General features: G+C 34.4%; 1 protein-coding gene across 1 annotated transcript in view; it reads right to left on the reverse strand.

Moving 5' to 3' along the window:
• SMC2 (structural maintenance of chromosomes 2) overlaps positions 1-25,852 on the reverse strand; it is a 49,331-nt gene that overhangs the window by 19,491 nt on the left and 3,988 nt on the right. The window contains exons 4-17 of the mRNA XM_043927707.1: positions 25,450-25,572; positions 24,809-24,847; positions 22,272-22,382; positions 22,033-22,077; positions 20,529-20,762; positions 17,969-18,118; positions 14,531-14,764; positions 12,789-12,948; positions 12,155-12,272; positions 11,262-11,400; positions 10,546-10,665; positions 7,793-7,997; positions 5,775-5,910; positions 3,194-3,318 (exon numbers count right to left, since the gene is read on the reverse strand). Of these exons, the coding sequence (XP_043783642.1) occupies positions 3,194-3,318; positions 5,775-5,910; positions 7,793-7,997; positions 10,546-10,665; positions 11,262-11,400; positions 12,155-12,272; positions 12,789-12,948; positions 14,531-14,764; positions 17,969-18,118; positions 20,529-20,762; positions 22,033-22,077; positions 22,272-22,382; positions 24,809-24,847; positions 25,450-25,572 (1,939 nt within the window). The remainder of the gene's footprint in view (positions 1-3,193; positions 3,319-5,774; positions 5,911-7,792; positions 7,998-10,545; positions 10,666-11,261; positions 11,401-12,154; positions 12,273-12,788; positions 12,949-14,530; positions 14,765-17,968; positions 18,119-20,528; positions 20,763-22,032; positions 22,078-22,271; positions 22,383-24,808; positions 24,848-25,449; positions 25,573-25,852) is intronic.

Here is a 25,852-nt window from a genome sequence, read left to right on the forward strand (position 1 = left end):
AAAAACAAAACCCAAAGTTAGTAGAAGGAAGAAAACAATAAAGATCAGTGTGGAAATAAATGAAATTGAGACTAAAAAGAAATAGAACAAAAGTCCATGAAATTAAAAGCTGGTTCTTTAAAACTGACAACCTTTCAGCTAGACCTAAGGGAAAAAGACTCAAAGTCAGAAATAAAAGATACAACTAATACCACAGAAATATAAGGAATCATAAAAGGTAACTATGAAAAATTTCACACCAACAAATCAGACAACCCATAAAAAATAAATCCCTAGACAAAGACAACCTATCAAGATTAAATCATGATGACATAGAAAATCTGAAAAGACAGATTAGTAATATGGAAATTTAATAAGGAATCAAAAACCTCCCAACAAACAAAAGTCCAGGTGAATTAAATCAAACATTTAAAGAATTAAAACCAATCTTTTCTTTTCAAATTCTCCCAAAAAGCAGACAAAAAGGAAATTCTTCCAAACTCATTTTGTGAAGCCATCATCATCCTGATATTGAAACCAGACAAGGATACCAAAAGCAAAAAAAATCACAGGCTATCATTCCTGATGAACATAAAAGCAAAAATCTTCAACAAAACATCAGCAAACCGAATTCAACAACACAGTGAAAGAATCATACACCATGACTAGGTGGGATTTACTGCAGGGATACAATGATGGTTTAAACATCTGCCAATTAGTGAATATGATACACTACATTAACAAATTCAGGATAAAAGTCATGGTCATCTCAATAGCAGAAAAAGCACTTGAGAAAATCCAACATTTATGATAAAAACACAGTAAAGGGAGTATAGAGAGAATAAACAAGGCTATATACACGACAAGCTCACAGCTAACAGCATACTCAATGGTAAAAAGCTGAAAACATTTCCTCTAAGACCAAGAAAAAGATAAGCATGCCCACACCACTTTTATTCAACACAGTGTTGGAAGTGCTACAGCAACAGGGCAAGGAAAAGAAGGTCATCCAAATTAGAAAGAAAGAAGTAAAACTGTCACTATTTGTAGATGACATAAACAGAAAACCCTATTATAAACAGAAAATTGAAAAGATGCCATCAAAAAACTGTTAGAAATAATAAGCAAAGTCAACAAAGCTGCAGAATACAAAATCAATTACAAAAATCTGTTGCTTCTATACAGAAAACGATCCCATTCATGACTGTATCAAAAAGAAAATACCTAAGAATAAATTTAACCAAGGAGGTGAAAGATATGTACACTGAAAACTATGAAACACTGATGAAAGAAACTGAAGACAGAAATAAATGGAAAAATATTCTCTGTTCACAGATTTGAAGGATATTGTTAAAATGTCCATATTACCCAATGCAAGCTACAGATTCAAGTCAGATCCTATCAAAATTTCAATGGCATATTTCATAGGAATAGAATGAACAATCTGAAAATTTGTATGGAACCACAAAAGACCCTGAACAGCCAAAGCAATCTTGAAAAAGAACAACAAAACTGGAAGCATCATACTCCCTGATATCAAACTGGTGGCTCAGACGGTAAAGCGTCTGCCTACAATGCGGGAGACCCGGGTTCGATCCCTGGGTTGGGAAGATCCCCTGCAGAAGGAAATGACAACCCACGCCAGTACCCTTGCCTGGAAAATCCCATGGACTGAGGATCCTGGTAGGCTACAGTCCATGGGGTCGCGAAGAGTCGGGACACGACTGAGCGACTTCATTCACTACAAAGCTGGAGTAATTAAAGCAGTAGAGTAGTGGTATAAAAAGAGACACAAGGATCAATGAAACTACTGAATAAAAGAACCCCAAAACAAAGCCCATGCATACATGGTCAATTAATTTATGACAAAGGAGTCAGAATATACTATGGGGAAAAGACAGTCTCTTTAGTAAATGTTGCAAGGAACCTGGACAGTCACTTATAAAAGAATGAAACCGGACCACTTTCTAACACCACATACAAAAATTAAGTCAAAATGGATTAAAGGCTTGAAGGAAAAACCTGAAATCATGAAACTCCTAGAAGAAAACAGGTGGTTAGCTCCATAACATAGGTTTTGATGATTTTTTCAATTTGACACCAAAAGCAAAGGTAACAAAAGCAAAAATGAACAAGGGGGACTATATCAAACCAAAAAGCTTCTGCCCAGCAAAACAAATCATCAACAAAGCTAAAAGGCAAGCTACTGAACAGGAGAAAACATCTGTAAATCATCTACCTGAAAAGGGGTTACATCTAAACCATATTAAGAACTCATATAATTCAACAGGAAAGAAAAACAATCAAATAAAAAAATAGAGGACCTGAATACACATTTTCCACAGAAGATGTACAAATGGCCAAGAGGTAAATGAAAAGATAATCAACATTAATCATAAGGGAAATTCAAATCAAAACCACAAAGAGTGATCACCTCAACTGTTATACAGGCTATCAAAAAGACAGGTGGTGTTCACTGCTTCATTATTTACAACACCCAAGACATGGAAACAACCTGAGTCCACTAATGGATGAACAGATAAAGAAACTGTGGCATAAGCATACCACGGCATACTATTCAACCATAAAAAAAGAAGGAAATCCTGCCATTTGCAATAACATGGGTGGACCTTGAGGGCATTACATGAAGTGAAATAAGTCAAAGAAAGAAAAATACCATACGACCTACTTATACGTAGAATCTTAAATATCTTAGGTCACAGATACAAAGAAAAGATTGGTGGTTGCTAGAGGCAGGGGGTGGGGAAGGTGAATGAAATGACCACATTTTTAATTTTATAAAAGAGAAAAAAAAAAAAAAATTAGTGGGGGAAAATAGGTCTGTGAATAGTCCTAAGGAATAAGAGAAATTTAAAACTACCATATACAATTAAATTCTGATTAAAGATGTTAAGATAGGTTCTTAAAATTAGGGACAGAGATAGTTATAAATTCAATTACACATGTAACAAAAATACTATAAACATAAACAAAACCAAAAGACAAGCATATAACAAAAAAGGTATTTGTAATGTGGTACACGAGAACAATAAAAACAAGCTATGAGCAACCCAACAAAAGAGCGCAAATTAACAGAAAATTATTACATATAATTAAAATAACTAATTCAAATATATAATAAGCATGAGAGCTTCAAATACCACAAGTATGGTTATCACTTGAAACAGATTAGCACAAAATGTTTTTATCTTACCAATGATTTTTTTAAGAGCATCTAATTCTTCCTGTTGCTTGTGATACGAGCTTTGCTGAAGCTTGGTTTGTAATAAATCTACCTCCTCAGCTTTCATCTCCCACTGCTGTTTTAGGTGGCGATACCTTAAGGAAGAGGAGTTTATAATGACAATTTTTCTGATGTTTGAGACATGCATTTAAACAAGCTCTTACCTAAAACAAACCCATACAACATAATGTAAGATGCCACTGGTTACAAGACTCATTTTGATGACTTCCAAACTTCTGAAGCATCAATTAAACTCAAGTTTGACTTGGTTACTGAAGGTAAATACTCTAAATGACCAAGACCAATAGTAACTATCCACAAAAATATTAATTTTAGCAAATACTAATAATCTTGAGAATAAATAAGTTACCTTAAAAATAATCCTTCTCACTGATCCTTATCTAAAAGAAAAACTCCATAACAGCCCCCATCACAAAAATAGAATATATAACAATTATATAAAATTTCAAAAATTTGGTTAGCTCAATCCCCAGTTTCAAATGTTCAAAAAAATAACAACGTTCCCTCCGTTTTGTAAGGAGACTGGTGGTTTAAAATGACATAGTACTAAACTTAAACATTCACCCAGCACTTTTTTTTTTGCAGATCCTGTAACTGTCCCCCAGTTCTGGCAGCTTCAAATTACGGCTTTGGAAGGTATTTTGCTAATTCAGCTGCAGTGAAATTTTAAATTATAGTAAATTCAAAGGTTGCTTGTAACTAGAAATTCATGAGGTTTGAGAGCAAAAAACAAGCAACTTATAAATACTCCCTTAAGTATTCTTGTCTGAGACTGCTTGACAGCAATTAAAAAGCCATAATTTTAACTCAGTCATTTTTCAACTCATTTAAAAATGTAAAGAAATTAAAAAAAAAGACAAGCTATTTTCCTGATATGGTCTACGAAAGAATGGCTTTAGGTGACCCTTCCACTTTCATTTTTCAAAGTCTATTTTTCTTCCTGGACCTCAGGGCCACAATTACTCTACAAAACAACTCTGCAGAATAAATGACCTAGTACTGCTCAACAAACTTAACAGTTCCAAGCCAAATGTGACTACAATTGAGTTTGTAATTCATTCCCTTAACAGAGCTTCCACATTTCAGAAACATCTTTTTGTCTCTTTCTCACAGAAAGTTCTTTCATTTTATGATTAATGTCATAAGTCAATGAAGGTAAAAGGTAGGCTTTACATGTATATAATGTTTGAAAGTGGGCATTCTGATACAATTTACATCTTGGAATGGCCACTTTGACAGTGTAAACAATCTTTTCCATATATATACTGTGTCCCAAAGAAGTCTTAGTACTATTCTAAGCTTTGATAATTTCAGGAGATAAATGCCAAAAGTCTACCCCTCAAAAAAATTTTAAGTTTTTATCTTTTATTTTCTCTTACCTTTATTCAGTATTGTGAATTCTAAATAAAATGTTTAATTTTATCTCATTTCCCACTCACCATCTTCAGAGAGGTTAGAAAAAAATTACAATTAGACTCTCAAATGCTGGACTTTGTTAAGTTTGTGGCATTTATACTTCTGAAGTTTTTAAAGCAAGTAAGGACTCTTCTGGATAACCACATGGTGAGTTCACTCAACATCATTCAGGTGTTTATTCAAAAGTCATCTTCTCAGTAAGGCTTTCCCTGCCCACCCCATATAAACTTACAACGCTTCTTTCCTATTTTACATTTTTATTCTTAGAACTTAGCATTATCTAACATACCTTTTATCAATTTAACTTTTAATATTATCTGTTGCCCCAACTCCACATATGAAAATAAGATGAAGGAAGAGATTTATCTATTTGATTCACTGCTATATTCCCAGTTCTTTGAAGAGTACTTGGCACATGAGGAACGCAATAGTAAATAATGTTAAGTGACAAAAACAGTTACATTGAATAGCATGAACCCAATTATGGAAAAAAAAAAATGGCATACACATATTTCATCATATATAAATATGTATCATACAAAAACAGAAGTAATGTTGAACAGTACACATACATACCTATATCCACACCCACAAAGAAAAAAACACTGGAAGTAAACACTAATTTTAGCCCTGACTTTTGACATGAACTTGTTTAACTTTCCACAGGCAACCTAGCTATCTTCAACATGTACAGGACAGCCATAGGCTGCAAAACTTAGTGCAGACGCCCAATCAATGCTATAGCACATTATGTAACTTCAGATCAAGGACTCTAGAGTCCTCTGGTATCAACCTTCAGAGCATCTGTGTGTTTTCCCACTAATCCCCACCGAATGTTAACAGAGTATATACATATCTCAGTAGAAAAATAGGAATATTTGGCTGATTTTTCTTTCTTCCTTTTAGTTCTTTCCATAATTTCTTAAAACATCACTTATGTTAAAAAAAAATAACTGATAACTTATCAATTCACGACTTATTCAATACCAAGGTTATTTTTTTTTAAGTTGTAAGTATTTCTTTAAATATTAGCTTTTTTAATCTTCTACCATGTAGATGCAGATCTTTGACCAAAAAAAATTTTAATAACAGCTTAATACAACCAAAGTCTTACTTTTCAGCAGTGTTTTTAAGACTGGCTAATTCCTCTTCTAGAGCCTGTAGCTCATTCTCCTTGGTTCTGAGCTCATCTTGAACAGCTTTGAGTTCTTGAAACTTCATTAAAATGGAAGTTGCCTGGGATCGAGCACCTGACAGAGGCAAATTGAAACAGGCCTTGGACACGAAGTTGCCATATATTTAATACACAATAAAGTTTCCTAAGAGATTTACACTTGAAATAATTCAACAGCCAATCTTTAGTGGCTTATGAAGCTACAGAATCCATTTTATCATTTGAATCGTAGGGCATACATATGTGGTAACAAATACTGTATATGTGGTGGATTATTTACTCAAAATAATCATCACCTCTGCTTGCTGGGTGGATCCCTCTCAGGACCATTTTCTGCTCTACCAAGATCAGGCTTAGCCATGTGCTTTGCTATAGCCAATGAAGGGGGAAATCTGCCTCTTCTGAAAGTAAGCTTTCAGAGGCAGCACATAATTTGGTTTCCCTTTCCCATGAGTAAAGTATGTTCAAAAAAAAAGATTTTTCAGTCAGCCTGAGTCCCATAATGAGAATAACATGGAGCAGAGACAAGTAACATGATGTAGCATAATTATAGAAAAGATCTGTAAGCCACTGAGATTAGGGGGCTGTTTATTAACATATCGTAGCATGGTCTAAACTTGACATAGCATAGTAAACTGATTTCACCTTACATGCATTATAACTGTCTGGCAGTAACAGGCTGAGGTGTTAAGCTGTCAAGAAAACTCTAGGTTTGATGGAAGAAAGTGAAGGTCAATCAACAATGCTATCATGAACACTTTGCTTATATGACATGGGGTTACATATCTGCCATCACTTAAGGAGGAATTTCAAGAACATATAATTCAATGAAATCTAAAATGTTCCTTCTAATCTAGGTATTTTAAAATGTTTGGTCTCTATCTTCCAACTGTAGATACTAGTCATTGTGTACACTGGGGAACTTGATCATGAAACTCATTATAGTGGCTACTGTTTCCTTGGACTAGAAAGAAATCAAGATACTTCATAACTCAAGAGGCATCCAAGTCTCTTGGTCTGGTTAAAAGCACAAACTGTGAAATCAGACTACCTGAGCTTAAACTCTGACCCCTGGCTCTACCACTTATCAGCTTATTTTAACTGCTCTACTTTAGTTTCGGCAAACATATAATGGAAAAGACAGTAACGTCTACCTCAAGGCTGCCACAAAGATTAAACGAACTAATTAAAGTCCTTAGGATGGGGCTTTATAGAATGATAGAAATGTTCCATATATGCCCTATCCAATTACCCACTAACCACTGTGGTTACTCAATCTTGAAATATGCCTAGTGCAATTAAGTAAGTTATTTTATTTAACTTTAATTACCTTATTTAAATGGAAAGTCACATGTGGCTAGTAGCTACTGTATTGGACAGTCCAGGCTTACAACACTGCCTAGTACACAGTAAGTACTATTCAGTATTTGTTATTTATTACATGGTCACTTGACATGGATATGGAAACGGTGTCACAAATATTAGGACAGGAAATACACAGTGACTGCTTAAGAATTCCTTTCTTCAGGCACCAGCTCAAGGGCAGACTTAAAGTTTTGCTTTACTTTTGACAGGAGCAGTAGCATATACACATATTAGAAGTTAACACGTTTCCTAAAGAAAAACTGGGTGGCCAAGCTATAACTGCACTGAATAAAAATACTTTTGTTTCCCAGTGACTAGAATATCTTAATAAGGCAAAAATGAGAAAACAAGAATAGACTTAAGATGAGCAAGAAAAGCTGTAGTACTGATTACTACACTATGAGTTCCATCTGGATGATGACAGTGTATAATTTCTCAATTAACAATAAGTAACTGTCACAAATGAAAACTCAATCCTTTGATTAGGAATAAAACACTGAATTAAATTATTCCAACCCCAATATTTCCTATTTACAAAAGACTCCATCCTATTTAGAACCAAGGTTATGAGGACAAAATGATATAAATCCTACCTCCACTCAACGTCCCATGAGGATCAAACACATCGCCTCCTAGAGTTACAGTTCTAGTCATTATCCTTTTATCAAAAGCTACTTTTTTTGCATTATCCATATTGTCACAAACAAATGTCATTCCAAAGACAAATTCCATTGCTTTCTGAAGTTCTGGTTTGTATTCAACCAGGGAAAGAGCCACATGAACATTATTAGGGCCAACCTGTGGGAAAACATATGTCACAATACATATTACTCCTTTCCTTTCAAATACTATTTTATAAAATACTAATAATGCCCACAACTGTTAGTATAAAATACTAACTTAATATACACACCCAGCACTATAACCCCTTTTGAATTTTCTAAAATGCTATAGAAAACTCACTTTTAGAAAAAAACAATTCAAGTTTAAACACTGAAAAATCTAAGTAAAACATTTAGTGAAAAAAAAAAACAAAAAAACATTTAGTGAAAATACCAGTCATGAGTTTCAATCAAGTAGAAGCCACTATCAAGTTTCTAAATTCAAAGTGGATTATCTGTGAACACACTTTCTTAAAGTACAATTTCTAGATCAACACAGTTACACAATTACATGTTTTACTTCAACTATCAACTTGGCTGTCCCAAAGTGAATACTTTCCCATTCAAATAAAACATGCTAGAGCAACTACCTTCCAGTTACAGAAATGAAAACAGTAATTGAGAATAAAAAAGTAATTGAAAAAACCTCTCAATCCTTTATTTTGATCCAACTGTCTTTTCTCACCGTTTGTTTATAATGTCTACCTCAGCCTTAAAAAAAACCTCAGTTGTTTTTAAAACAACCTAATATACTTTATGGAGGGTAGTAGTAGCAGAAATCATAATGAAGGCAGCTCTCTGCAACATATGTTCAGCAATGTCCTCTAACACAGCAGCTACCATTCAGTGTGTATGGCTAATGGATCTGGGTAAAAGTACTTTTGTTGTTACTTAAAACCCCAACTTACTTCTAACACTGGAACTTGACCCAGGAAAAAAATAACTTCCTTCTAGACTCTAAGGTGATTTTTCAAAGTAAAAGAAGTACTAACTAAAATTACCACCTATTTATACTCATCTTTCTTCTCCTGATAAACAATTTTCATTGAAGGCTTCTCAATTTCAGAAATTTACTGAATATCCACTTATTATCTTAATTATACATGCAGTTTCAGGTTTCACAGAATTGTTTTTTCAACTCATGAACTTAGAATACCTGCTCAAATACTGATATCACTACTGAAAGTTAAAACTGGTTTCGTGTTCTTATCAATATTATGCAACCACAGTAGCCTTTTAAATATATTTCCTTGCACTCATCTATTCACTAGAAACCTGATCTAGCTCAGCAGCTGATGGCATATCCTGGCTACTTGCTTTGTATGTTCACAGGTTGGTGGGAAATCTAGAAAAACTCTAGTAGAGAAGCATCTCTGCAAGACTGACAGATTATGTTCCATAATGGTTATCATTATAGCTGGTTTAAGTGTGCCTGGCATGAAAAAAACCTGCAGAATTCCTATATTCCTCTCTAAGTGCTATAATTCTAATTAATCAGAAATCAAAAGTTTAATATTTCATGTGAAAGTGAGTCGCTCAGTCATGTCCAACTCTTTGCAACTCCATGGACTACACAGTCCATGGAATTCTCCAGGCCAGAAAACTGGAGTGAGTAGCTGTTCCCTTCTCCAGGGGATCTTCCCAACCCAGGGATGGAACCCAGCATTGCAGGTTGATTCTTTACCAGCTGAGCCACAAGGGAAGCCCTGGTGATGAAAGAGAAAAACCTACAACCAAGAGATTACTCTACACAGAAGGATCTCATTCAGATTCAACAGAGAAATCAAAAGCTTTACAGACAAGCAAATGCTAAGAGAATTCAGTTGATACAAATGAACTTATTTATAAAACAGATTTCAAAATCTCACAGATTTCAAAAATCACACTTATGGCTACAAAAGGGGAAGTGTAGGGGAAGTAATAAATTAGGAGATTGGGGTTAACATTTACACACTACTATAAATAAAACAGATAACTAACAAGGACCTACTATATAGCACAGGGAACTCTACTCCCCAGGTGGCGCTAGTGGTAAAGAGTCAACCTGCCAATGCAGAAGGTATAAGAGATGAAGGTTCCATCCCTGGGTCAGGAAGATCCTAGAGGAGGCCATGGGAACCCACTCTAGTATTCTTGCCTGGAGAATTCCAGGGACAGAAAAGCCTAGCAGGGTACAGTCCATAGGGTCACAAAGAGTCAGACATGACTAAAGTGACTTCACAACACACAAATATAAAACAGATAACTAACAAGGACCTACTGTCTAGCACAAGGAACTCTACTCAATATTCTGTAATAACCTATATGGGAAAAAAATCTGAAAACTAATGGATATACACATGTATGTATAATTGAATCATCTAGCAGTATACCTAAAACACATTTAAACCAACTATATTTCAATAAAAATCTTTTAAAGAAGACATTCTAATATTACAACTTTAAAATATCAAAGGGAATTTCAGTCCTCCAACATTTCTATTCTCTTTCCATCTAATTTCACAAAAGCTGATTTTATTCTCTTTGGTATCTTAACTTTTTAAAGCACGGTAACACAATAAAATTTTGTGGTTTGATATATGATTGAAATCCCAATTTACTTCAGAGGACAAAGTTAATGTTCTATAATTAAAAAAAAAAAAAACCCAGTAAGATGCAGACAAAGCATATAAAAAAAGACTTACAAGATTCTGAGCAATCCTCAGAGTTTCTGGAGCAATACATCTGGATGAAATTTTATTGAGTGGAATTATAGTGTATCGACGCTTCAACTCCCCCTTTTCTAGTAGCTTTTTTCCAGTAACCTAAAACATCGTGCATTAGAAATGAAAAAAATATTAATAACAAAAAACATTTAAATGGAAACAGTACAAGTTTAGGAATTTACAAATATGCTCAGTGCCCACTATCCTGAACAATCAAAATTCTAAGATGGATCTATGCATTCTGGACTCTGGAGTTAGCATACAACTCCCTCTGGAATAATGTTAATAAAATATAATATAATCAATAGCATAATAAAAAAGTTATTAACTCTATCGTTTTACCCTGCAAAGATAAACATTTAGCCTTAAGTGAAAGTCGCTCAGTCAGGTCCAACTCTTTGCGACTCCATGGACTGTATAGTCCATGGAATTCTCCAGGCCAGAATACTGGAGTGGGTAGCTGTTCCCTTCTCCAGAGGATCTTCCCCACCCAGGGATCAAACCCAGGTCTCCCACACTGCAGGCAGATTCTTTACCAGCTGAGCGAGCCATCAGGGAAGCCCAACATTTAGCCTTAGAAGAAGTTTAAAACGTCAAGAAAGTACCCAATTCTTCTAAGAGCACATGATTTTTCAAGCTAGCAGCTACTATAGTTTTAACAGCAATTATGTTTCCTTTAATTAAAATCAGTTTACCTCTGTGTCTACTACAACATTGTACAGTCGGTCCCCAGCCACTAATTCTAAAGCAGTGGTTGCAGAAGTATCTTTGACATTGATCAGTGAAGCTACAAGTCCTTTCACACAATTTCTATTCCAGTTCTTCTCTGGATCTCTAAAACAGAAAAGTGGACAAAAATTAATCTTAGACAAGAAAATAGAAAAAGTTGTATTTTACTAGTCAAGAGCTCTTTCTGATGATACATTAACTTGAAAGCACAATAATCAGTAGTTTTAACAAAATTAAAAATTTTCAAATGTCTCATGACTGTCCAGCTACAGACACACCTTTTATTGTGTTTCACAAATATTGATGTTTTCTGTTGTCATTTTGTTTTTTCCAAATTGAAGTTCTGTGGCAAACTTGCATTGTCAGCTGATAGCCTTTTTAGTAATAAAGCTTTTATAAATTAATGTACCCTGGTTTTTTAAAGTATGTATAAAGTATGTTATTGTACCCTTAATAAACTATTGTTTTAAAATCAAAAGATCTTTCAGTATACCTAATGTTTTCAAGGTAACAAAAATAACTTTGATGTTCTAATCTTTGTAATACATGTATTAAGTATTCCAAGAAAAAAGCCATATAGCATTAATAAAACAAGTTGTAAAATGTTAACATAGCTACTTAACATTAATGATAAAATAAATAAACTTTTTGGACTAATTCTCCTCATTTTGGTCTTGAGATTAGTGGCATTAGTAGCTTTAAATTTCACAAGAATTTCCTCTGTCTACAAATCTGAAACATTCAATAAAGATTTAAGGAAAAAAAGAAAAACCAATTAAGGAAAAGCAGTTTATAGTAACTTTTATACAAAAATATATCCTACTTACTACCATGTTCAAATTCAAGATTTAACTCTTACCTATAGGCAAACCGAAGATTGGGAAATCTGGCCAAGAGAGCTTCATCTGTTTCTTTCAATCTACTGATATCACGAGATAGCTGCCTGTGCCTTTCCAGAAGGCTTTCCTCCTTATTTTCTGAGCAGTAAGCCATAAGTAAATTGAAACCAAGCTTTAGAAACTCAAATATTCTACTGTTTTAAGGAAAATGTTAGTAATCTCTATTTCCAAAGCATTTCTAAAAGCAAAATGCAAATCTCTGATAAATATTAAAGAAAAGCATACTTAACATTTGAATTTCTATTGTGTCAAGCAGACATATTTTCAACACATAAAATCATTTTCATGCGAAGAAACATATGAATTGGACACCTAACTAATGTAGAAATATATAAATAACATTTCTGAGTTTTCAAGTAGCACTTCAGAGTGATTAATACTCAGTACTGAGGAAGGAGTAGGAAATGCTAAATACAGAGGTTTCAAAAATTCAAAGGACTGTTTTATACTTCAATATTTTTCTGATTATAATTTCTATACTAATTCCCATTAACATTAATGAGATAAAAAAATTTCCTACTTGCTATTTCTTTTAAGTTTCTATTAATAATCACTACCTCCTAATGATTTAACATCATGTCTTTAAAGGCATACCTTCATAATTTAGCCTTTTCATTTCAGTTTCAAGTTTTTCTTTAAGTTTTTTCACAGCTTCTAATGCTTCTTGATCTTTCCTATAGCCACTATCCATCTTCTTAATTTCTGTTTGTTTAGTCTTTAATTCTTGCTGGGCATGTTTCAACTTCATCTGAGCCTGTAACAGAAAAACATATAACAGCCTATGAGGCAGATAGTGCTAGAGATAAAATGGCCAGATTTAGATTGTTTTAAGAGACATCAGCCTTGAAAATTTAACTGACTACTTGGATCAGTATATCAACAGGTCAATCATTTTCCAATGTATTCTTCTCAAAATACTACTCAGAATATAAATGAATATACGCTCAAATCATTAAATATCTTATAATTGAAGTCTATATTTTTAATATTTATAAAACTAACATCAATGAGCTCAAGGATTAATACCAAAGAATTGTCATTAGCTGATCAAATTAAAAACAAAATAGAAAGCTAGAAATCACTTCCTTCTTTTTCACTTAGGTATGTTTATTTGCACTTATATATATTTATGCTGTCCAACTGTGCACCTAACTGTATTGATGAGGAATAAAAGTATATACGAAAGGGATGCTAAATTGACAGAAAAATTTATATGCTGTAAGTTTGACACTGAAATGCTATAGTTTATATAATTGAGCACTATTCCTTAAAACCATGAACCAGTATTCTAAAATCTAAATGAGTGTATCCTTCCTTTAAAATGGAATAATGTTGGATTGTTCCCAATGTAAAATAGGTTAACAAAAACGCTGAAAGGACTTTAAAGTTTTTCTGTTGATTTACAAATTTTTTGCAACCATCAGCTTTGAATGAAAAAGTTGCAAATATATGATTGAAAACCTTTAACAGGATTAATACATTTTTAATGTACATATATTTTTATAAATGAGTCCTGCATATACTTTAAAGATGAGTTTTCCATTAAAAAACAAATAGAAGAATGCATGTGTGTATACATTTTTTTCCTTCTGCCATCAAAACTCCTGTGTTCACAGGACTTCCAAGCTGCACAACTAACTAAACAAATCTGAAAACCATTTTGATAGATGGAAAAGCCGTTGAAGATTATGAAATCAGAGTAGGAAAACCAAAGACTGGAATGGGGATAAAAGGGAGGTAGAGATATCAACACTTCCAACGAGAACATTACAAAATTTCAGACACAAAAATTTAAAAAAACTAAGTGTGGCAGGCATATAAATGAAGATGATGTTTTTGTTTTCTTTTTTTTTTTCAACTGCCCTGTGCATATTTTATTTTTCCATTTATTTTTACTAGTTGGAGGCTAATTACTTTACAATATTGTAGTGGTTTTTGTTTTCCTATTAGAGCTTAAAACTTCAACTTTATAATGTCAATAAAATACCAAAAAGATGAAAACATATACACTAACCTCAAGTATTCCATACAATGCTGAAAACAGAACAGAGGATTTATTGCACTTAAAATTTCAATTAATCTATAAAGGTATTTTATGCTTTATGGCATCTTATACTGACATTGTCAATAGGCAGCAATCAATATAGTTGAATTTCATTGTTTCAGGTGCTATAAGGAGCAGCAGAATGTAATAAACAAGTTCCTTGATAGTTATCTCAATATTTTCAACATTTTGTTTAACAATTGCCAAAGCATAGTGTGAAGGAGCTTCACAAAAAATAAAAATAATAATAAATAAAAACTGCAATCACATAGTTCTTGCTGTCTATACTTACCTGTTTGGCTTCTGTCTGAGTTTTACTTATGTCATTTTTACAGGCCATCATCTGACCAGCAAGAGTCGCTTCTACTCCATCTTCACTGCTGGACAGGCCAGCGGAAACAGCATTGAAGTGCTGCTGCGCAGTGGCCAAAGCTTCAGCGTCTCTATTACTTGCTTCCTGAAGGGCACTGAGTCCATCTGTTATTTTTTTAACCTCTTTTTCCTTTGCTGCTAAAGTTTTAGAATCCTTTAGAAGAGTTTGAAATTGGAAAGCATTATATTTTAGAAAACCACTGAAACATATATACCTTTAATGTCATCAAATTTCATACAAGTTTGAACATGGTAATTTAACCACAATTTTAAATATTTTATTCCCATTTTGAAATTTCTCAGTTTTTAGGATAAATGTACCTCTTATCCTAATAGAAATACCTTCATTCCATGTTATAGTCAAATCTGAGAGAGACCGAGTTAAAATATTATTGCAAATTTAAACAAACTACTTGAAACAACTAAAAATCAGGTTCTAAAACTATAATATTGAAATAATATTCACTCCACCCCAAGCATAAAAGAAATTTCAGGATTAAGAGCATGTGTATGAAAATGCTTTTATAAACTATTAAAGGCCATGAAATTTAAGTATTAAATTATTATGGGAACAGCTTCCCGGGTGGTTCACACAGTGAGTAAAGAATCCGCCTGCGATGCAGGAGACCCCGGTTCAATCCCTGGGTCAGGAAGATCCTCTGGAGAAGGGAATGGTCACCCACTCCAGTCTTCTTGCCTGTAGAATTCCATGGACAGAAGAGCCTAGCAGGCTACAGTCCATCGGATCACAAAGAGCTGGAACGACTGAAAGACTAACACTCTCACTTAAATTCTAATAACCAGATATCTAATGCTATACAAGATACCAGCAATAAAAGAAAAAAAAAAATCTAGTTGTATTTACATCAAAGTGATCAGAAATTTGGCTCACTTAATTCATGATTCACTGGGTATTTATTAGATATTTACCATGTACCAGGAATTATTAAAGACCTTAAAGACACAGGTTCCTCAGTGAGCCTACATTTCTAAGGTAGAAGACATAGTAAACAAGTAAAGCAAAAAATGATGGAGCTACTGTTTTAAGAATGATGAGGAAAGGCCTTTTTGTGATGACATTTTGAGCAGAAATATAAATGAAACTAAAGGTGTGACCATGCTAATACAAGGGAGATGGTATACTTGCTAAGCTCTGAGGAATATGCTTGGGTATTGGAGGAACTGTGGCTGGAGCACAATAAGCAAGTAAAAAAAAAGACAGCTAATGAGGATACTACTGAGTATTACTGAGTTCCTGGGAGGTGATGGCATGAACCACGTGAGGAGTGAAAGAGGTGTGAAAGGTGGCTCTATTCTGGATATACATATATATCTGGATATTCTGGATATACTTTTAAAATCAACAAAATCTGTCGATGAATTAGATACCACAGGGTTGGGAGAAAGAGGAAAATTCAGGAGGACTCCAGGTTCTGCAGTGAACAGCATCATTACTTACATGAGGAAAATTCAGTAGCTCAGACAGGTTTGGGTAGGTGAGGAAACTTTAAGAGTTCTATTTTGGATATGCTAAGTTTTAGATTTTTTAAAGTCATCCATATAAAAATGTCAATTAAATAGCTGGACAAATGAGTCCTTCAAAGAAGGAGTCAAGGTTAATTATAGGTTTGAAAGGTATCAACATGTAGATGGTATTGAGGGGTACAGGGCTGGATGGGATCACTGAAGAAATGAATATATATAAAGAAGTCTGATCACCAGCCCTGGTGCATGCTAAAATATGTATTTTGATTTGCATTTCTAACTTGGATTCAAAATTCGTATTTTCAACTATCAAATCAATATCTCTACTTAGATGTCTAACTAGCTCTCAAGCCTATTATTCTCCATTCAACAAATGGTAACCATATTTCAAACTGTCAACAACAGAACTCTGGAGTTATTCTTCAGTCCTCTTTCATATTTAAACAAACACCAATCTGCTGGGCACTATTTATAGTAGCAAAGACATGGAAACAATTTAAATGTCGATCAACAGATGAACTGATAAAGAAGACGTTACACACACTGAATATTACTCAGACATTATAAAGAATGAAAAGTTGCCACTGGACCAATGGATACCAAGGAATGGACCTAGAGGTTATCATACTGAGTGAAGTCAGTCACAAAGAGAAAGACAAACATCATGATATCACTTATATGTGGAATCTAAAATATGATACAAATGAACTTATCTACAAAATAGAAAGACACAGAGAACAGACCTGTTGCCGAGGGGAAGGGTGGAAAGGGGGGGGAAGGATTGGGAGTCTGGGATTAGCAGGTACAAACTGTTATGTATAGGATGGATAAACAATAAGGCCTTACTGTGTAACAAAGGGAACTACATTCAATATCCTGTGATAAACCATAATGGAAAAGAAAATAAAAAAACAAAATATGTGTATAACTGAGTCACTTCACTACACAGCAGAAAACAACATTCTAAACCAACGAACTATACTTCAATTAAAAAAAAAATCTGCTGGGTATATCTGTTGGACCTACCCTTAAAGTACACATAAAATCCCACAAGTTCTCTAATATTCCACTTTCTGTTGCATCTATCCAAGGACTATCACCTGCACTACCAACTACTATCTGGTTTCTCTACTTCTTCCCTTAATTTTTAATTTATCCTCAAAACAGCAAGAACAGTACTACTAAAATATTAAAATGTCACCCTTGTGCTCAACCAACTCCAGCAGCTTCCCATGCCGCTCAGAATAAAGGGCAGTCCTTCACATATTTTGCAAAACCACATGTGATCCTACACCCCATCTCTATTACTCAGTGGTAACCAGCCTTACTTCTCTCTGCTTTTTTCAATACCTGAGGCACTTGGAGCAACTGCTGCTCCTTTGTCTGGAACATCTTCCCCCACAGCCTCCCAATCTATCTATATCGTTCTCTGACCACCATCAGGTCTCTAATGAAATAGAGGCCTCCCAATGAGACCTTTAATGTCTACCCAATTTAAAATTCCAAATTGCACCTCTCTGCCCAACACTAACCCTATCCACTGCTTTTTTTCTCCTCATCAGTCACCACTATATAACATACTACATATTTCACTTATTTTCTTTATCATCGTTTTCCTCATTGGAATGAAGATCCACAAGGCATTTTGTTCATTACTGTCATTTTGTCAGTTGCTACATCCTAGCCTAAACAATTACTCTGGGTCCACAGCAGGCATTCAATAAATATTAACAGAATGGAGGAATGTATATTACTAGAATTAAACACTTCTCATTTGCTTCAGTTCAGTTCAGTCACTCAGTCGGGTCTGACTCTTTGCGACCCCATGAATCGCAGCACGCCAGGCCTCCCTGTCCATCACCCATTTGCTTACCTCTGCCATATTTTTCTCCAGTTCTTTGCGTTTGTTCTCTTCACTTGCCAGATTCTTCTTCTTGAAGTCAAAGGCACTTTGAGATTTAGTATTAACTCGCTGAGCTTCTGTAAGAGCATCTTCTAAAGATCGAAGTATACCTCCAACTTCCTATAATCAAATGCACCAATTCAATCATGTACTTAAAAATGTTAGTGTATAATTTATATACATTTATTTTTAATAAACTATGGACTCTACACATGGACATCACCAGACAGTCAATACCGAAGCAGACTGATTATGTTCTTTGCAGCCAAAGATGGAAAGATCGATATAGTCAACAAAAACAAGATCAGGAGCTGACTGTGGCTCAGATCATGAACTCCTGATTGTAAATTCAGACCTAAATTGAAGAAAGTAGGGAAAACCACTAGACCATTCAGGTATGACCTATATCAAATCCCTTATGATTATACAGTGGAAGTGAGAAAGAATCAAAAGATTCGATCTGATGGACAGAGAGCCTGAAGAACTATGGATGGAGGTTTGTGACACTGTGCAGGAGGCAGGGATCAAGACCATCCCTAAGAAAAAGAAATGCAAAAAGGCACAAAAGTTGTCTGAGGAGGCATTACAAATAACTGTGAAAAGAAGAGAAGCAAAAGGCAAAGGAGAAATGAAAGATATACTCATTTGAATGCAGAGTTCCAAATAGCAAGGAGAGATAAGAAAGCCTTCCTCAGTGATCAATGCAAAGAAATAGAGGAAAACAAAAGAATGGGAAAGACTAGAGATCTCTTTAAGAATATTAGAGATACCAAGGAAATTTTCATGCAAAGATGGGCACAATAAAGCACAGAAATGGTATGGACCTAACAGAACAGAAGATATTAAGAGGTGGAAAGAATACACAGAAGAACTATACAAAAAAGATCTTTAAGACCCAGATAATCACGATTGTGTGATCATTCACCTACAGCCAGACATCCTGGAATCCAAAGTCAAGTGGGCCTTAGGAAGCATCACTACAAAGCTAGTGAAGGTGATGGAATTCCAGTTGAGCTATTTCAAATCCTAAAAGATGATGCTGTGAAAGTGCTGCACTCAATATACCAACAAATTTGGAAAACTCAGCAGTGGTCACAGGACTGGAAAGGTCAATTTTCATTCCAATCCCAAAGAAAGTCAATGCCAAAGAATGCTCAAACTGTGGCACAATTGCACTCATCTCACACGCTAGTAAAGGAATGCTCAAAATTCTCCAAGCCAGGCTTCAACAGTACATGAACAGTGAACTTCCCGATATTCAAGATGGATTTAGAAAAGGCCGAGGAACCAAAGATCAAATTGCCAACATCCACTGGATCATCAAAAAAGCAAGAGTTCCAGAAAAATATCTATTTCTGCTTTATTGACTATGCCAAAGTCTTTGACTGTGGATCACAACGTTCTTAGAGTTGGGAATACCAGACGACCTGACCTGCCTCTTGAGAAATCTCTATGCAGGTCAAGAAGCAACAGTTAGAACAGGTCATGGAACAATAGACTGGTTACAAATAGGAAAAGGAGTACATCAAGGCTGTATATTGTCACCCTGCTTATTTAACCTCTATGCAGAGTACATCATGAGATGCTGGGCTGGATGAAGCACAAGCTGGAATCAAGACGGCTGGGAGAAATATCAATAACATCAGATATGCAGGTGACACAACCCTTATGGCAGAAAGTGAAGAAGAACTAAAGAGCCTCGTGATGAAAGTGAAAGAGGAGAGTGAAAAAGTTGGCTTAAAACTCAACATTCAAAAAACTAAGATCATTGCAATTGGTCCCATCACTTCATGGCAAACAGATGGGGAAACAGTGGCTAACTTTATTCTTTTGGGCTCCAAAATCACTGCAGATGGTGACTGCAGCCATGAAATTAAAAGATGCTTGCTCCTTGGAAAAAAGTTATGACCAACCTAGATAGCATATTAAAAAGCAGAGACATTACTTTGCCAACAAAGGTCCGTCTAGTCAAAGCGATGGTTTTTCCAGTAGTCTTGTATGGATATGCGAGTTGGACTATAAATAAAGCTGAGCACCAAAGAATTGATGCTTTCGAACTGTGGTGTTGGAGAACTCTTGAGAGTCCCTTGGACTGCAAGGAGATCCAACTAGTCCATCCTAAAGAAATTCAGTCCTGGATATTCACTGGAAGGACTGATGCTGAAACTCCAATACTTTGGCCACCTGATGCGAAAAACTGACTCATTCGAAAAGACCCTGATGCTGCCAAAGACTGAAGGCGAGAGGAGAAGGGGACGACAGAGTATGAGATGGTTGGATGGCATCATCAACTCGGTAAGACATGAATCTGAGTAAACTCCAGGTGTTGGTGATGGACAGGGAGGCCTGGTGTGCTGCAGTCCATGGTTTTGCAAAGAGTTGGACACAGCTGAGCAACTGAACTGAACTGAAACTATATCAATATCATACATTAAATTTTTTTCAATAGAGAACACAATGCCCAGTAAATCCAAAATAGTTACACTATTTAATATTTTTCAGTGTATTATTATTCTTACACATGTCTGACCTTATCTTTTCTTTTTTCCAACTCTTCTATTTCATGACTAAGTGCTTTTATTTTTTTATCATTCTCAGACACTTCTTCTTGAAGCTTCATAATTTTATCCTGCATTTCTTTTAATGCCTCAGCTGAGCGTTCTTTAGTATCTTCAGCCAGCAAAAACTGATAAGCTATATATAAACGACTCAGATGTTCTATTTCTCTCAATAGCTTTTGGTACTCCAAGTAGGAAGATCTTTCCTAAAAGAGAAATCACCAATAAAGTATAACTCTACATTAATATTTTTAAGCAAATTTGGAAATAAATACAGCAACACATAAAATGTTTCCCATTACACAATAAATATAACGGATTTTGTCTAAAACTTGAGTAATTATGGACTATTAATTTAAGGAAACTTCAAACGTTAGAACTGTGGCTTTTTAGATAGCATAATGTCATCTTTAGTGAATTCTTGGTGGCTATTTCTTCTCAAATATAACCACACAATTGGGATTATATAACCACACAGTTGGGATTAACAAAGAAATATGGACATAAGATTCACAGACTGGTGGGAATAAGTCTATAAAACTATGAATGATACACTATTAAATGTATTTTATAGTACTATTACCAAGATACCCACCCTACATTCATTCATATAACTATATATGTATAAATATTTGCTCACATATTACTAAACTTGATTCCCACTGGGACCTACTAGGACAAAGTTAACAATGAAAATTCCTAATCTGCAGATGAAGAAACAAATTCAGGGTGATTAAATGAGCTCTTCATATTATTAGATATAGAATTTGGCAAAATCAAATATGACACCTAGGTTTAAACTCGTCATCTCGTGTTTTTGTACTAAATCATACACACAAAAGGCAGAACCTTCAAGTTCGCAATTTTTCAGTTTTTCCAACTACATCGATGCTACTGTATGGATTCAGAAGAGAGCTTGAGAACTACCAAATTCTAATGAACATTTAAGAAATTTCTAAATACATGATTTAAAATATTTTCACTGAAACAGTGATATGATGTCAGAAGTGCAAAGATTATAGAGAAAACAGCCATCCGTTTCAATACCTATTGTCTACTAACTGCCTTGACAGCGGTAATCGCAGTGATAGCCCTTCTTACCCTAGAAGTTACTCACTCTACCTAGAGTTTCTAAGAGTGCCATATCTTTAAGAAATGTTTATTCCACTCAATTCTAACTATCCAGGAAAATTTAAATTTACACTTGTCTTCAACAAAGAATGAAAATCTGGCATGCTGTTTTCTGAGATTATGACAGTCAATCTCTAAAAACCATTATGACTTAACAGATATGAACTGCACTGTCCTCTATAACCAGAAGGTTGAGCGTGGACTATCAACTTTAACTCCTCATCTCATCTCCAAGAAACATTTCTGAGGAGTGGTACACGTGTCGCCCCCATGTGTATCATCATGGATGCATCACCAATTTTGAGAGACATTCTAGCTGGCTGTCCTCACATATATAGTACACACCTCTTTTAATTTTTGAATGGTTGGAGTAATTTCTTCTTCAAGTATCTGGAAAATAAAGGAAAAACTATTTTTGAGTATGTGAAGTACCATTAAAGAAATTTAAAAGGGAGAAGACTAAGGAAAACTGAACAAAGGCTGGGGAGAGGACAGGTGTGGTAAAAATTTCCCTCTTTACAACAGGGAAACTCTAAAAGAAAAGCACTTGCTTCCCTAAAAATATTTTATATAAATTTAATTACCGTCTTAATTTCTCTCAGCTTAGCCTCCTTTTTTTCTATAGTCCTCTGAGCATTTTGTTTTTTGTATTCATACATCCTGGTTCCAGCTGCTTCTTCTATCATGGACAAAATCTGGAAAGATGATTGCATTAATGTTTTAAGAATCAAAGCCAGTGAGTCTCATTGGAATTTACCTTAGGATATTACTTAAGGCCTTAACTTCATGAAGCATCTTAACAAAATAGTTAAGGACCATAATAGATAAGTACATGAAAAAATGTACATATTATCTATAACCCTAAAATTCAACAAACATTTCTGGCCTTCACTCCCAATTCTAAAATCAAACTTTATGCTACACTGAGGTTCCAGAGTACATATCATTGAAAACTGAAGCCAGTAATTCTTTCTTTCTCTTTTCCTTCAAATATAAGAAGAAAGTAAAAGCTAACCAATATTTCATTTTATAAATTTCTGCTTAAACTGTTCCAAGCGAGACTTCAGCTGTTTTGTTCCTCCAAGGACGAAGCACGGCCTAACATTTACATTCCAACTGCGGCATATACTTTTAGAACTTGGGCAAGTAATTTAGTTTTCCCTTTTTTCATCTGCTGAGGACTGAAAGTATCTCGGTGTCATTGAGAAGTAAAGTAATTCATGTGAGAAGCACACTGAAAAAGGCAAATACTAATTATAATTTCATAAGGACAATTTTTTAGCACTCCTTTATCAGAAGCTTCTAATTACTATCAATCCCTATCTCAAGAGGATTATTTCTCTGAAAACCAGTTTGATTTCTATATATTGGGCAGATTTTGAATGAGAAGTTCTCCCTTAAGATGTTATCTGAAGAAAGTAAGTGTGACCTATGGTTAAACCAGACTAGTATCATCAATTATCAGCCATCTTTTTAGTTCTTCTCCATAGATAAAAATACCAAAAGAGCCTTTGCTCTTACATAAAACCTTTATTCCTTCATACCAACTCTTCTCAAGGGGGCTCCAAGATAAAATTAAGTCTTAGTGTCTTAAGCAATCCATTGTATCTAATGAATTAATTTCACTCAAATCTCTTTCTATATATAGGGTTTAACTCTGACATGGAACACCAGCTGAGAAAAGCTACTTTAGAACCAAAATTTCTTTTAATACTGTATGGGCACATAAACCTCCTAGAAAATAAGTAAGTGGTAAGCTCCCAACGCCTGTGTTAGTGATGATTTTTTTTATTTGATACCAAAAGCAAAGGCACTAAAACCAAAAATAAACAAGCAAGACTACATCAAACTAAAAAGCTTATGCACAGGAAAGGAAACCATCCACAAATACAAATCAGGCAAATACAAATCAAAACCACAATGAGACATCACCTGTTAGAATGGCTTTTATCAAAAAGACAAAAAATAACAAAGACTGGTGAGGATGTGGAGAAAAGGGAAAACGTGTGTACTGTTTGTGGGACTATAAACTGGTGTATCCATTACGGGCAACAGCATGGAGGTTCCTCAAAAAATTAAAAATGAACTACCATATGATCCAATAATTCCACTTCGGGACATTTATCTGAAGGAACAAAAGACACTAATTTGAAAAGATATTTGCACTTCCATGTACATTGTAACATCATTTGTAATAGTAAAGACATGGAAACAATCCAAGTGTCCACTGATGGATGAATGGATAAAGAATATAATATTTATATATATAAATTAAATAGAATATTATTGAGGCATACAAAAAGGAAATCCTGCCATTTGTAACAGCATGGATAGAACACAAGGGCATTATGCTAACTGAAATAAGTCTGACAGAAAGATAATACAGTATAATTTCACTTACATGTAGGCTCTTTCCCAAAAAAACCCCAAAACTGAACTCATAGATACGGAAAGCAGATTGTTGGCTGGCAGAGGTGGGGGATAGGTGGTGAGCAAAAGTTAAAAGTGCCAGTTATAAAATAAAAGATCCTGGGGATGTAATGTATGGCATGGTGACTATAGTTGATAATACTTAACTGCATATTTGAAACCTGCGGAGAGTATAATTTAAAAGTTCTCATCTTCAAAAAAAATTCTGAAAGATGTGATATACAGTAATCAATGCTGACTAAACTGTGGTGATCATTTTGTGATAAACACATATACTGAATATTGTATATGTATTAAACCTTTTTGGTGTACACCTGAAACTACTTTATTATATCTCAATTTAAAAAAATAACTTAAAAAAAACTGTTTAACAAGGTCCTAGGACTTTCCTTTTATTTCTTTTAAAGATTCTGATTTAATCCTCAGAACAGATCTTGAGGTAAAGGTTACAGACCCTAGTTTATGGATGAGGAAACTAAGGCTCTGAAAGTTTACATTATATCACTTAAAAAAAAAACTAGGGCATAGTGTCAAATATTAAAAAACAAAATTATTTTCTCCACTAATCATTCTTAAATAAATGTTCCCAAGAATTTTAATAATGGAAAAATTATGTTTAAAAATTGATTACCTAAAGATTAAGACAATACCTACAATGACCATCTTTACTGTGCTTAAAGAGTACTCTTACCTCTGGAGGTTTCATATTCATCACTTTTGTAATTCGGCCCTGAAAATACAATGACAAACTTACTGTAATAATGGTAAATTCAGAAAGAATAACCTAAAGGCATACTTGTTTATCTGTACTAAAGCTGTTATATCCTAATATACCAATCTTTGGGCAGTTATTTCTCCCACCTACATGAAAAGGTGTTTCTTTTTTAAAATTTGAGAACAAGGGTAGCTTATAATTCTAGAATTTTGCTACTTACTTTCTTACCAGTGATATAAATTACATAAATAATACAAAGTTAACTCAAGACTGTATTTCTGAGACAGGTAATGATGTAGAAGTCTGCAACTCTAAAATGGGTAAGCATGTAAATAAATGTTGGCATAATTACTGAACATCTCTTGATTTTTTAGAACAATAGCCCTTCAAGATAAGTCAAAGAAAATTAACTCCAGATATTCTTCAAAATTCAAATGTATGCAATATACTAGAACACGTAAGTACAAACAACTAACCCACATTTATTAACAGGTGTCCAAACATCAGGCTAACAACAAATTAAAAAATGAAAAATCCAAACAGAAGTATTTCTCCTGTAAGTTAAAAAAAGATGCCAAAACTATTATGAAAGAGATATAAGTCCACAAACAAAATACCTGCATGATGAGAAAGTGAGGGTTGTTAACATTAAGACCAACAGAACAGAAGAGATCGTATACTCTGGTATTGTTTGCATTTACTCCATTGATTAAATATTTATTTCTGCCACCAATAACTACCTGCAAAAGAAATAATTTTAAAAGACATAAATGAACACATATATCTTGAGCTAAGATGATAAATTCCCAAATACATTATCTTTTATTTGTTTTTTCCAACTAATGATAAATAAAATGAATCTAGGGTAAATAGTGAAGAAAGTATAAGGTGGTCAAAAACAATGTGAGACGGACTCCTAATCTAGGGCCTTCTAACCTCCCACGCGGCAGACTAGGTCTTTAAGGTGCCTTCGACCTTATGTTTCCAAAGATGTATAGAAATGTAGCTTCTATCCCTGAC

The sequence above is a fragment of the Cervus elaphus genome, chromosome 16, assembly GCF_910594005.1.
Source record: "Cervus elaphus chromosome 16, mCerEla1.1, whole genome shotgun sequence".
Taxonomy (NCBI): Eukaryota; Metazoa; Chordata; class Mammalia; order Artiodactyla; family Cervidae; genus Cervus; species Cervus elaphus.